A 14,823-nucleotide genomic window follows, 5' to 3' on the forward strand; every position below is an offset into this window, starting at 1 on the left:
ACACAATGGAAGCGTGCGAGATGAAAGAAGAGGGTCAGCAGGCTAGGTCAGGGGTTGACACAAATTAAGGGGGTGCCAAATGAAGGAATCAGAGACCTAGGCAAAGTCAAGGTTAGAATCTTGGGGTGTGCGCCTCACTGATACTTCCACCTGTCCCCACTACATCTAGGGCTACGGCCACTGCCTGAATGGCCAGCCCTGCACCCTGGTGGAGAAGGATCTCCTGGGGATGATATTCAGTGACACAAACCAGCGAGAAGCAGCCCTCCGCTGGTGGTGGGCAGGTAGAGATTTGAGAGATACATGCCCGGTCTCCTCACCTCTGGCCCCACAGTGGGGTGTCTCTGGGGGGCTCCCTGAGCTCCCCAGTAGGCCCGGGTGCCACTTGCCTTCTTCAATGCTCCCCTCATCACCACATTCCCTTCCCTGGCCCACTTTCCCCTCCCCTGCAGTGCTTCCTGGGATCCCCTGTAAATACACTACTTGCATCTGCATTCCCCTCCAGGGTTTGCTCCTGACAGGGAAACCCAAATTAAGACAGGCATCGATAACGTCTCAAGCACTCCACCAAATCATTCATTCATAGGCATGTACATATCTTCATTTAATCCTCTATAAAGCTGGCATCATTAGCGTCGTTTTACAGAAGAGGAAGGAGACGATCAAAAGCGTAAGTAATACACCCAAATTTACCAAGAGGTGGACCCAGGACGTGAGGCAGGACCATCTGATTTGCCGGGCTCATCACAGCGCTCTCCTCGCGCCCTGCTCTCTGCATAAAAGCAGCAACTTCTTAGGCCCGTATCCCTCTTTGTTGGTCTGGTCACCTTTGGCCTCCCTCTTCCCCCATCTCTCTGTGGAACCCGAGCCCAGAAAATTCACGGGATGTTCCTTTGAAGACCTTGTCTAAAGTTTTCATTTTACGGGTGAGGAAACAGCCTTGAAGGGACAAGGGACGTTTCCAAAGCACATGGGCATTCCTTTCTGAAACGGTGCTTTGCACCATCTGTGAAGAAGGCTAGCGGGGTCCCATGTTATGGAAAAGAAGTGGAATCTGAGGGGTACGCAAGTGGCAGAGCAGGTGTGGGCGGCCGTGGGGAGAATCACAGGAAGCATCCTTTATCAGACAATTTCCCTTGGGCCAGGTGCTCTGTGACGCCCTTCACCTACAAGCTGACCTTGGGCATACGAGTGGAAGTGTTCAGCATTCTATGGGGCGCCTGGGTGGCTCAGTCGTTGGGCGTCTGCCTTCGGCTCCGGTCATGATCCCAGGGTCCTGGGATCAAGCCCCGCGTCAGGCTCTCTGCTCCGCGGGAAACCTGCTTCTCCCTCTCCCGCTCCCCCTGCTTGTATTCCCTCTCTCGCTGTGTCTCTCTCTGTCAAATAAATAAATAAAATCTTAAAAAAAAAAAAGTGCTCAGCATTCTCATTTGTTGGAGTGGGAGCCCAGACTTATGAAGGCATAGTGATCTGCTCTTATCTCCAGGACAGAGCTGGGATTTGGCCATGGCCCCTGGTTGGACCAGAGCATAAAACAGGAACCTGCGATCAGAAAGGAATGGCTGGAGTGGGGGCGGGGTGGGAGGGATGGGGTGGCTGGGTGATAGACATTGGGGAGGGTATGTGCTATGGTGAGCGCTGTGAATTGTGTAAGACTGGTGAATCGCAGATCTGTACCTCTGAAACAAATAATGCAATATATGTTAAAAAAAAAAAAAAAGAAGAAGATAGCAGGAGGGGAAGAATGAAGGGGGGGAAATCGGAGGGGGAGACGAACCATGAGAGACGATGGACTCTGAAAAACAAACTGAGGGTTCTAGAGGGGAGGGGGGTGGGAGGATGGGTTAGCCTGGTGATGGGTATTGAGGAGGGCACATTCTGCATGGAGCACTGGGTGTTATGCACGAACAATGAATCATGGAACACCACATCAAAAACTAATGATGTAATGTATGGTGATTAACATAACAATAAAAAATTTAAAAAAAGAAAGAAAGAAAGAAAGAAAGAAAGAAAGGAATGGCTGAAACCCAACCCAGAGACCTGGGCTCACTCCAGGCTGGAGGTTCCCTGAGGTGAAACTGTTCAGTGGCGTTTGGTGCGGCAGAGAATGGGGTGCAGAGAGAGACAGCAAACGGTCAGAGGTGTAGGACTTAGGAGGCACCAAAGAGAAAATGTCGCCTCTCTTGGGCTATCAGCCAGCTCATTTTGAGGAACAGGATCTGGGGTTCTGGTTTAAACCCTTCCATTTGCAAGCTTTAAGAAAAAAAGGCTACTCAGTGACCACGAGACCTCCATGCCCCGCCTTCCCTCAACCCTCAACACACACGCATAATCTCAGCCTTCAATTGCTTCACAAATTCTGGGAACACCTCATACCACCTCTCCCCCACTCAACTCCACCCAACCCCACCCACCCCAGTCCCCTTAAGGCAGAGCTCCCCAGGGAGAAGCACAGCTGAGTGAGCAGAGAAAATCCTTCGAGCAAACCCAGCCTCAAGGAACAGCCACTGGCAGGTGTCGTGGCCACTCACGGACACCCAACTAGATACAAAACGAAGAACTTTGTCCCCTTCTTGTCATTCTGAAAGACTGTGAACCCTGGAGTCCTCAATCATCACACAGGAAGCTGAGGACTTCCTGATCAATCAGGACGTTGAACCTTGAATTCATAAAGATTCTAAAAGCTCCAGAAACAAAGACTTCGTGGACAAAATCCCTAGAGACCAGAGTAAGTGGCACTTGTCTTTTCTGTCTTGTTGGTTACTGTGAGGGCAAGCTGGTTTGCAGACATGCATGCAGCCAGGTGGGACTGTGGTCCTCGTGTTGCAGGACATTCTTTACCTGTCTGTCTCCTCAAAGGTAAGGAATTCTTCAAGGCCCAAGCAAACACCTAAGTAGCCCATCGATGCATCTGTAAGGTAATTAATTGTATAGCAATACTGACAAGGGGTGAATTTATAAGACTGGGTGCTCAGATGTAAAATGGGTTTTTTTGCTAAAGAGGGGAAGCTTTCCTGAATGGTTGTTGGTGACTGGTTGAGAAAATCAGCCTTTCTAAAGTCAGTTAAGAAACAAGAGGATCTCTGTGAAAAACCATTCAAGAGGAAATCACTTGCTAAACTGCCTTGTGTAAACAAAAAACAAACATGGTGTATGAAGAAATTATAGCAAAAGGGAAATATTAACTAGAAAAAACGTTGCAGATGCCAGGATGATTTGATACTGGACCAATTTCTTGAGAAGACTAGAACCAAAGAGCCTCACAATCAGGCCTGATGATTTGTCTTTGGAGGAGGTAGGATTTTACCCTCCCGAAGGCAGGGAGATGTCCTCTTGGGATGCAACCATTCTGTTCTACTAACAAAGAGGCAGGTCAGAATTTGCTCTGAAGAGAGAGGGGCATGGGGGCTACTTGGAGGTCTCTATTTCAACTGTGGAAATCTGGAGTGGCCCAGATTTTCAGAGTTAGAAACTCTCAGAAGTTTGCATAGCTTGTCACCAGGCTGTGTTATCACTTTCTCACCCTTGAGTCCCCACTCTGACTAGCAGGACAGCTCTAGGCTATGCAGACTGTGGGGAGTGAAGGGCCAATAAATGTTTAACAACTGGCTCTCTTGAAAAAAAAAAAAAAGAGCCCTGATTTCTCATGTTTGTAGATTTCTATGGTGTAAATATCCGCACTATGGTTGATTCAACCTACCTACCGGCTGAATGCAGAGTTGGGGAGAGATGCACAGGATTGGTCTCTATGAACCAGGATGAACCAGCCGCTGTACACCACCAGGCTTGGGTGTCTTATCACTGCAGACTGCTTTTTCTGCTCAAAGACTTCACCAACTCCCAGGCTAGAGGAGGCTGCCACTACAAGGTTCTGGGGGGCGCCAGGGCTCCAGCTGACCTATGCCCTTGGGGCAGACTTTGCAGCAGATTTCAGCAGGGCTAGGTGGCAACAGGGTCCTTCTGTCTCCCTCCATGGCCCCACACCAGGCCATCTCTCTCCCAGAGTTGTTAGGTGGTGCCTGGCAAGTTGGCAAAATAGTCAGTGGAGTTGGAGATGGACGGGGGGAGGGGGCTGGTGAAGGCGATTCTCTGTTCAAATGGCACGAGCAATGCTGACTCAGTTTGCCTTCACCTTTGCCAAAATTCCCCAGAAACCGGGCTCCTGGGCTCAGTCATGCACCAGTTGCTCTTTGTGCTTCCAAGCTGCTTGGAGCTTCTGCTATAAACCTGCCAGCCCATCCAAAAATGCTGTCTGCCAAGCCGACCCGTCCACACCGGCAGCGGCAGCGGAAATCAGAAATTGTCCACACAGTTTGGTTAAGTAACTGCCAACCTGGGTTCCTCCAGAAGGAGGGCTGGGGGGCTAGAGGCAAGTCCAGAGCTGGAGGAGTCAGCCATAGGGATGGATTTGACTGGAAATGACAGTCCCCCAGCCAGGGTGTATGACATTGCCCCCTCCCCCACCCCGGGTGCCTTACTTTCCAATGGCCACTGCAGAAATGTGAATTTTGTAGGAAGGAAACATTCATTAAGCAATTTAGAAGGAAGAGTGCTAGAGACTCCAGATTCAGGGTGGGAATTATGATGTAGGTACCAGCTACTTTTCGAACTGGTGGCAACCTACTGAAAATTTCAAAGTGCAGTTCGCATGGAAGGGACTGTCCCGGTCCACCACTGTTGAGCAGAATTCGTTTTCCAGATTAGCTATAGAAAGAACTGGTGCGGGGACTTGGGGGAACAGGTACATCAGCCAGAATAGGATCAGAGCCGGGGACTGGCCTCAGAGAAGGGTCAGTGCAGGGAAGGAGGAACCCCAATATTTACTGAGGCCCCAGCAGGTACTAGGGGGTGGTTTTTCTCATACATTACGTAGCCCTGCAAGGTGTTACTTTCTCACATTACAGATGAGGAACTGAGGCTCAGAGAGGTAGGTTAACTCATCCATAGTCACACAGCTGGGAGATGGCACGAAAGCCCATGCTCCCTTCGGGGAGGTGTCTGTAGTAAGTGGAAAGGATTGAAAAGGAGTGCTGAAAATGGGGGGCTGGGGAGGTCCTATGAAGGCAAGCTCTCTAGTGGTTGTTTTTTGTTTTTCTTTGTTTCAAGGGAACCCTGGTTAAAAATATCTAAGAGCATTTCTCAGCAGAACTCCAGCTACCGCCTGGTTGCTTCATGATACCTCATGGCTCGAGGCTGTCCCGAGCTCTTCCCCTTCCCCCCCATCCCTTCTTCTTCCCATCAGGTCACCCCACTCCTCCCAGACTGTACTGTCCTCTGAATCCTCCTCATGGCCCTCACGGGAGGCCTACTGAGTGACCTGTAGATCCACGTGTATGGCATGAGCCAAGCTGACCCACTCTGGTGCCCTCAGGGTCCTCATCTACTAAGGGATGGGGCTAGCCTTCTAGAATTTCACTATGACAGCACTATGGGTCTTTGGGGTAAGATAAGTTTTGCATTACAGGACATCCTCGGCCCTGCCTACTGAATGACCCGACAGTAGCATCCCCTAGTCTCTATGGCAACCAAAAAATAAAATAAAATAAAATAACCCTACACATTTACATGTGCCCCCACCATGCTCCATCATCCCTGGCCATGAACCTTTTTAGCCCCCCTAGCCCTGAAGATCCATTTGTAAGTTTTGGACTCTCAGCTTCCTTCTGGAGACCCCACAGCGCAAAATCGTTGCTCCATTGTTGGCGGCAGGGATGCACGTGAAAAGAAACTTCAGCTCTCATTCTCAAAGATATGTGTCCTTACCATTTCGAACTCCCGCATCATCACCTCTAAATTGGGGAACAGCAGTGGCACCCCCTCTGTGGCGGGGGTGGCGGGGGGAGTTGTCTAGCACTAAGTCCAATGCGAAGACCGTGGGCAGGACTGGTTCGGAGCAGTGTGGCGAGGTCTCCCTCCGTCTGTGCCAAAGTAATGGACTTAATGATCGGTGGGCTCATATGCTTACTGCCTACGCCCTCTGTTAGACTACAGGGCCCATGAGGGCAGAGAGGACCCAGATCTCCCTTGCTCAAGGTTGCGTCCCAGGGCCTGGTACACAGTCGGTACTCGGCAGACAGTTGTCAGGTGGTTGAGGACCTATAATCACTGCCTCATCTTTGTTGTCCGCAGCCCACTGCCTTTCCCGGCAAAGTACACAGAAACCATCTTCCTTGACTCATGCAAGAAACCAGGATGGCAACCTCAGCCCCCACAAAGGACTATGACATGACAACAGAATATGACTATGAGGGCATAACCCCATGCCAGAAGGGAGAGGTGAGGGCCTTTGGAGCTCAGCTGCTGCCCCCCTTGTACTCCCTGGTGTTCATCACTGGCCTGGTGGGCAACATCCTGGTGCTCCTGGTCCTCATGCAGTACAAGAGGCTCAAGAGCATGACCAGCATCTACCTCCTCAATCTGGCCATTTCAGACCTGCTCTTCCTCTTCACGCTGCCCTTCTGGATTGACTACAAGCTAAAGGATGACTGGATTTTCAGTGATGGCACCTGTAAGTTGCTCTCGGGGCTTTATTACACAGGCTTGTATAGCGAGATCTTTTTCATCATCCTGCTGACCTTCGACAGGTACCTGGCCATCGTCCATGCTGTGTTTGCCCTGCGGGTTCGGACTGTCATCTTTGGGATCATCACCAGCATTGGCGCCTGGGGCCTGGCCATCTTGGCCTCCATCCCAGGCTTCTACTTTTCCAAGATCCAGCAGGAATTCTCCCATAGCACCTGCAGCCTCCACTTCCCTCACGGAAGCCTCAAAGCCTGGAAACAGTTCCAGGCTCTGAAACTGAACATGTTGGGGCTGGTTCTGCCTCTGTTGGTCATGATCATCTGCTACACAGAGATCATACAGATTCTGCTCAAACGACCCAACGAGAAGAAAGCCAAAGCCGTCCGTCTGATCTTTGTCATCATGATCGTCTTCTTTCTCTTCTGGACCCCTTACAACCTGGCAGTGCTGGTCTCTGCTTTCCAAGACAGCCTCTTCACCGATGAGTGCAGACAGAGCAAACAGCTGGACCTGGCCATGCAGGTGACGGAGGTGATCGCTTACACGCACTGCTGCCTCAACCCCATCATCTACGCCTTCGTCGGGGAGAGGTTCCGCAGGTACCTGAGCCAGCTGTTCAGCCGGCTGCTGAACAGGCTCCCCTTCCTCTCCACCGACAGGCTCGAGAGGGCTAGCTCCGTGTCCCCCTCCACGGCGGAGCATGAACTCTCCGCTGGGTTCTGACTCGGGCCCCTGGAGGCCGGTCCGGGACCCAGCAAGGGCGACCTGCCCGGCACGCTGACCCAAGCCGAGGCACGTTGGGACACCTGGCGCAGCACGGAATTGCAGACGCGTGGGGGTGAGGAAGTTTAATGGCAGTCTAGACTAAATCACTTCCGGGGCGATGGAGTCCTCTCCAAGAACTCCTCCGTGGTAGAAAGGAGGTGAAGGAGTGGAATGGGACATTCCAGAAGACCGGGATGGAGGGTGCCAGGGAAGAGCTTGGGCCCAAAGGAGAGTTCAGACTTGTGAGCATTACCGTTTGTAAATAGAGCGACCGAGCATCCCGGGGGGGGGGGGGGGGGAGGGCGCCCCTGCCCCCACCACCAGTGAACTTGTAAGTATTGATTTCCTGCTGACTCCACTCTGAGCGGGGAGCCAATCAGGAGCCAGCAGCCTACTCCCCAACCTCACCTCCCCCCCACTCCCCCACCCCCACCCCCACCCCCACTGCAGGGTTTAGGCTCTTGGAAACCCTGAGGAACCGAGAACTCTCTGATGGAACAACTCGAGCCCTAGTGGGAAATAGGATTGGGGAACTGCCCTTGGCAGTGGAACGGAGAAAGCCCTTGGGGAGAATTTTTATATTTGCAAAAATCAACAATTCAGGTGGTGGGCTAGACACAGATTGGGCGAATAATACGTTTGATTTCTTGAAATAGCCACAGAGGGGAGGGAGTCTTTATTTCCATTTACCAGTTTCTTCTTTCTGAGTATTTTCCAGAGTCTCCCTTCCTTGTAGGTTGGATGAGGCGGGAGTACATTCTGATGGCTTTATTGCAGAAATTAATATCAGGCAAAAGGAGACAGGGTCCATGTCCCTGTTCTGCTTCCCCACTGAAGCCTTCTGGTTTTAAGGATCAGAGTTCTGGCTGTTATGTTGGGCCCATCCGCAGGAAAAATGACCTGGTGTGCAAGCTGACAGTGTCTGAGGCTGAGAGGGAGGGGGGCTGAGGTGGGGACTCACCCACCTTAATGTGGAAGGTTGAGAGGACCCTTAATTAAAAGAAACATATTTCCCCTAAATGTCCTTAACACTTGATCTCTCACCAGGGACCTCCTGGTCATCACGTCTTTCTTCCCTTTTCCCTAGGATGTGTATTTCTTTAAAAATCATTTTCCCAATGACAAAAACACAGCTTAAAAACTCAAAGGGAAAAAGAGAACACCCAAAGCACCCAATTCTCACTACCCAAAGACAATGACTGTGCGCTCTTCTATGTATTCTCTTTTAGTTTGGTGTTTGTTTTCTCCTGTGTGTATTTACAACTATGACAAATACGGACTTCGACTGTACTCTTGTTGTTTTTGTTTTTGAGTAGCAGTATGTTGGGGTCTCTTTCCCAGGTGAATAAATCATGTTAAAGCACTGTTTCTGAAGGCTGCACTGAATTACACCCTCATTTATTCTACCCATTTCCCCATTATTGCTTGCACAAATCAATTCAATCTAGCAGTGACCAGTGTCGACTTCTCTGAGTTCTCTGAGCCCTGGGAGGCACGCAAGCATAGGGACGCACGGAGACCCCGGGCGGGATGGATGGAGCTGCATTGGAGCCCATGGCCCTGGGCAGCAAAGGGGAGGAAGGACCCCATCAGTCAGAAAGTACCCTTAGTGAGTGGGTGTCCCATCTTACACATAGTGACATCATTGGGCTGACTGTTCTCTTTTTGGACCCTAGAATTGTGCTTTTATCCAGCCACCCTCCCCTTCAGTCAGGGACCTACTATGTGTGCACGCTTTCTTTGTGTAAAGAGGCTGGTATCATGAAGGTTTGGACAGTTTTTGTCTGGGGAAGGAGGCGGTCACACTGCCCTGGGCTTACGTTTCCACACAGAACATGGCAACAAATCCAGACTTTGGGAGTCAAGGGGGAAGTCAGCTTTCCACTCGAAAACCTGCCAGTTCGTCTCTGCAGTGTGGCGAGAAGGCATAACGGAATTAAGAAACATTTGTCTACCACTTTGGTCAAATAAGACTGCATCAAGAAACACTTTGATCCCCAAAAATATCCTAATGAGAAAGATTGTCATTATAATGTCCTCCAGGTCCATTTTTGAAATAATGCTTATGTTTTAACTTGTCACAAAGGCAATAATGTTCAGTGTAAAAAAAAAAAACACAAAAAACTGAAAACAGATAAAAAGGCCAAAGAAGAAACTGGAAACATTTGTAGTCACTAGCCACTACCCTCATGCAGCCTCTCTTAGCACACTAATGTTGCTGTGCATCTCCTTCCTGTGTGCATTACACACACACATCTGCAATCACATTTAACATTTTTTGTGTAGCCATGGTAAAACTGGACTGCAGTAAGCACTTAGTAAATGCTGGTTGAATGGATGAATCTCTGAGCCCCCAATTTCTTTATAAAGTGAGGATAAGACAAGTATCTACCCCTGTGGGGCAAATTTAACCTAAGGATTAAATGAAGCAAAGCAAGGAAAGTGGGTTATTAAGTTTTTATTTTAATTCCAGTCAGTTAACATACAGTGTAATATTAGTTTCAGGTGTACGATAGAATGATTCCACACCTTCATACAGCACCCAGTGCTCATCCCAACAAGCGCCCTCTGCCATCCCCCATCACTTATTTCATCCATCCCCCACCCATCCTCCCCAGCAGTGTGTTCTCCATAGTTAAGTCTGTTTCTTGGGTGATCTTGCTCCAAGTCTATCAGGTAAGAGATCTGATGCCCCCTGACAATGCCTCTCCTCAGTTACTCCAGCCCTTCCTCAGTTATACCTCCAGCCCTTCCTGAGCTGCCTTCCTGCCTCCAGCTCCACTCCTTGCTCCTGTGTATGCGAGCCATGCCACGCCTCCTTGTTATTGCTGGTTCTAGCATTTCATCCTTCAGAAAGGTTGCCAGAAGAGTGCAAAGAACTTCCATATCTCATCCAGATTCCCCAGCTGTCAGCATCTTACCACATTTGCTCTAATTAATCATTCTCTCTCTCCCTCCCTTTCTGTCTCAAAAGATAGACAGGCAGACAGATAGTTATAAATGTACTATTTTTCTCCAGGACCACTTGAGAGCAGGGTGCAAATATGATGTCTCATCAGCCTTTTGTAGTTCAGAATGATTTTACTAGCAACAAGGATGCTCTCCCACATAATCCAAGCAGAAACTAACTGACACAATATCACCAGGTTATTTGTAGCCTTCTTTCCAATTTAGCCCACTTTGCAAATAATGTCCTTCATAGTCCCAAGACCTAGAATCGTTTGCTTAGTTGTGATGCCTTCCTTCAATCAGGAACACTTCTTCAGACTTTTCTTGTGCTTCCTGACCTCAACATCTTGAATGCCACGGTTACCTGGCAGATGGTTCCTTGTTGTGGGTTTCCTGATGTTTCCTGATGATTAGGGTCAGGTTATGCAACTAGAGCAGGAATCTCACAGAAGTGATGCTGTGTTTTTCTCAGTGCATCATGTGGGGAGGCATTTGGTGCCAACCTGTCTCATCACAAACGATGTTAAACTTTATCGCTTGCTTTAGAAAGTCTCCACCCGGTTTCTCCACTGTAAAGTATATTGTACTTATGAATTTATAAGTGCCCATTATTAGTGGGCATTTCACTGTATAATAAAAGCATCTTTTCTCCTTCACTTATGTATTTATTCATTTATTTATTTATATCATCATGACCTCATAGATTCCCTTTTTACTTAATGGGATAGAATCTGATACTATCTTTACTGCTTTGATGCACAAATTGTCCCAGATTTATCTAGTGGGAGCCCTTCAAGCTGGATCCTATGTCCTTTTGCTGTTCTTTCTACCAGTTTTTGAGTCCTTTCTTACTTTTTGGCACATAAGGTACTAGGTTCTGCACAGCACAAGAAAGCATCAACAAAATGAAAAGGCCACCTACGGAATGGGAGAAAATATTTGTAAACCACATATCCGTAAGGGGTTAATATCCAACATATACAAGGAACTCATACAACTCAAAAGTAAAAAACCAAATAACCCAATTTAAAAATAAGCAAAGAACCTGAATAGACATTTTTCCAAAAAAGACATACAAATAGCCAACAGATACATGAAAAGGTGCTCAACATCACTCAGGGAACATCATCATCAGGGAAATGCAAGTCAAAACCACAGTAAAATATCACCTCACACCTATTAGAATGTCTATTATCAAAAAGACAAGAGATAACAAGTGTTGGTGAGGATGTGGGAAAAAGGGAACCCCGTGTACTGTTGGTGGGAATGTCAATTGGTAGAGCCACTATAAAAAACAGTATGAAGGTTCCTCGAGAAATTAAAAATAGAGCTACCATATGATCCAGCAATTCCACTTCTGGATATATATCCAAAGGAAACAAAATCCTTATCTCAAAGAGACATCTGTATTCCCCTGTTCCCTGCAGCATCATTCACAATAGCCAAGGCATGGAAACAACAGAAGTCTCCATCAACAGATGAGTAAAGAAAATGGAATGACCCAAAGCAGAAGTCCCATTCTAATGGTTTTTTTCCCCCAGTTTTATTGAGAAATAATTGATATATAATCACTGTATATGTTTAAGGCACACAGCAGGATGGTTTGATTTATGTATATTGTGAGATGATGACCACAATAGGTTCAGCCAACATCTACCCTCTCATACAGATACAATTTTAAAAAAAGAAGAAGAAAAGAGGGAAAAATTTTCTCCTCGTGATGAGACTCTTAGGATCTACTCTCTTAACACCTTTCCTGTATATCCTACAGTAGTGTTATCTGTGGTCATTATGTCATACATCACATCCCTAGGACTCATTAATCCTTTAACTGCAAGTTTGTACTTTTTGACCCCCTTCCTCCGATTCCCTCTTCTCCACCCTCTGCCTCTGGTGACCACAAGTCTCATCTCTTTTTCCATGAATTTGTTGTTGCTTTTGTTTTTAGATACCACATATAGGTGAGATCATACAGTATCTATCTTTCTCTGTCTGACTTATTTCACTTATTGTGATGCCTTCAAGGTCTATCCTTGTTGTCACACATGGTACGATTTCCTTGTTTTTAATGGCTGAAATATATATATATCACAATTCTTGATCCATTAATCCACTGATGGACACTTAGGTTGTTTCCATGCCTTGGCCATTATAAATAATGCTGCTATGACCATGGAGGTGTGGATATCTTTTTGAGCTAGTGTTTTCATTTCCTTTGGATATATTCCGAGAAGTGGAATTGCTGGATCATATGACAGTTCTATTTTAATTTTTTGAGGAAATTCCATATTGTTTTCCATAGTGGCTGTTCCCATTTACAATCCCAACAGTACACAAATGTTGTCTTCTCTCCACATCCACACTAGCATTTGTTATCTCTTGTCATTTTGATGATGGTTTTTAAAACAGGTGTGAGGTGATATCCCATTGTTATTTTAATTTGCATCTCCCTGATGACTAGTAATGTTGAACATCTTTTCATACATCTGTTGGCCTCGCATACATCTGTTTTGGAGAAATATCTATTCAAGTACTTTGCCCATTTTTTAATTGGGTTGTTTTTGTTTTTGTCTTGTTTTGTTTTGTTTGTGATTGAGTTCCATGAGTTCTTTATAGATTTTGGATATTAACCCCTTATCAGACATATGGTTTGCAAATATTTTTTTCCATTCTGTAGCTTGTCTTTTCACTTTGTTGATGGGTTCTTTTGCTGTGCAGAATCTTTTTAGTTTGCTGTGGACCCACTTGTTTATTTTTTATTTTGTTGCTTATGCCTAGGTATCATATTAAAAAAAATCATTACCAAGACCCATGTCAAAAAGCTTTATTCCAGTGTTTTCTGTTCCATGGTTCAGGTCTTATATTTAAGTCTTTAATCCATTTTGAGTTAATTTTTGTGAGTGGTGTAAGATAGAGATTCTGTTTCATCCTTTTATGTGTAATATCCAATAAGTTCTGGTACGTTGTTTTCATTTTTGTCTCAGGAAACTTTTGTATTTCTCCCTTTAATTTCTTCCTTGATCCATCGGATGTTCAGGACAGTGCTATTTAGTTTCCATATGTTTGTGAATTTTGCAGTTTTCCTCTTGTTGCTGATTTCTAGTTCTGTGCCATTGTGGTCAGAGAAAATATTTGGTATGATTTCAATCTTCTCTCATTTGCTAAGACTTGTTTGTGTCCTAACATATGGTCTGTCCTGGAAAATGTTTCATATACACTTGTATTCTGTTGTTGCTGGATGGAATGTCCTGTATATGTCTGTTAGGTCCATTTGGTCTACAGTGTCGTTCAAGTCTGCTGTTTCCTTATTGATTCTGTCTGGATGATCTACCCATTGTTCAGAGTAGGGCAACAAAATCCCCAACTATTACTGTATTCCTGTTTATTTCTCCTTTTAGTTCTGTTAATGTTTGCTTTACATAATTAGGTGTTCTGATGTTGGGCACATAAATATGTACAACTGTTTTATCTTATTGATGTATTGACCGCTTTGTAATTATATAATGACCTTCTTGTCTCTTTTTGACAATTTTAGTTTAAGATCTATTTTGTGTGATAGAAGGATAGCTACTCCTGCTTTTTTTTTTTTTTTTTGGTTACCATTTGTTTGAATGTCTTTTTCTGTGCCTTTACTCTCAGTCTGTGAATGTCTTTAAGGCTAAAGTGAGTTTCTTGCAGGCTGTATATTGTTCGATCTTGTTTTTTTATACATTCAGCCATCCTATGTCTCTTAATTGGAGAATTTAATCCATTTATGTTTAATTATTGATAGGTAAGGACTTGCTATTGCCACTTTGTTTTCTGGGTTTTTTTATAGATCCATTGTTCCCTGTTTCTTATACTGCTGTCTTTTTTTGTGGTTTGATGTCCTTGAGTATCAGTATCTTTGATTTCTTTATCGTGTTCTTTTGTGTAATTACTTTAGGATTTTCCCTAGTGATTACCATAAGGCTTACATAAAACATCTTAACCTAATAACACCCCATTTTAAACTGATGACAACTTAACTTCAATAGAATTCATAAACATTGCACTTTTACTTCTCCTCCCCCTCACATTATAGGTTATTGCTGTTACAATTTACATGAATTTACATGTTTTTTATATTGTATAACTAATAACAAATTATTGTAGTTATAGTTTTTTTCCCTACACTTTTTTTTAACTTTTAAACTAGATTTGTAGGGGAGTTATGCACCACTATTACCATATTGTAGAATCTAACTATATCTTTACCATTACCATGAAATTTATGTTACCTTTTTATGTTTTTATGATGTCAATTAGCATTCTTTTACTTCACCAAAAGAACTTCTTCTAGTATTCCTTATAAGGTAGGTCTGGTGGTAAAGTTTTTAGTATGTATCATTTTCTTTTCTTCCCCATTTAAAAAATTGTGGTAAAATACACATAAAACTTACCATCTTAACCATTTTTAAGTGTACAGTTCCCTGGTATTAAATACATTCCTAATGTTGTGTTAGCCATCACTACCATCCATCTCCAGAACTCTTTTCATTTTGTAAAAATGAAACTCCAAACCCATTAAACAACAACATCCTATTCCTCCCTACCCCCAAACCC

At 45.4% G+C, this 14,823-nt stretch overlaps 1 protein-coding gene across 1 annotated transcript; it reads left to right on the plus strand.

Annotated features, from left to right (window-relative positions):
- Window positions 1–2,408: 2,408 nt before the first annotated feature.
- On the plus strand, window positions 2,409–8,857 carry LOC110574374 (C-C chemokine receptor type 1-like). Its single transcript, XM_021683058.2, has 2 exons — window positions 2,409–2,731; window positions 6,133–8,857. Exon 2 carries the CDS (start codon window positions 6,181–6,183, stop codon window positions 7,246–7,248), a length of 1,068 nt encoding a protein of 355 aa, XP_021538733.1. The 5' UTR covers window positions 2,409–2,731; window positions 6,133–6,180; the 3' UTR covers window positions 7,249–8,857.
- Window positions 8,858–14,823: the final 5,966 nt, after the last annotated feature.

The sequence above is a fragment of the Neomonachus schauinslandi genome, chromosome 1 (assembly GCF_002201575.2).
Source record: "Neomonachus schauinslandi chromosome 1, ASM220157v2, whole genome shotgun sequence".
Classification (NCBI taxonomy): Eukaryota; Metazoa; Chordata; class Mammalia; order Carnivora; family Phocidae; genus Neomonachus; species Neomonachus schauinslandi.

Excerpts from the sequence above, each read along its gene's own strand:
- LOC110574374 (XM_021683058.2), top strand. The coding sequence starts at position 6,181 with ATGCAAGAAACCAGGATGGCAACCTCAGCCCCCACAAAGGACTATGAC.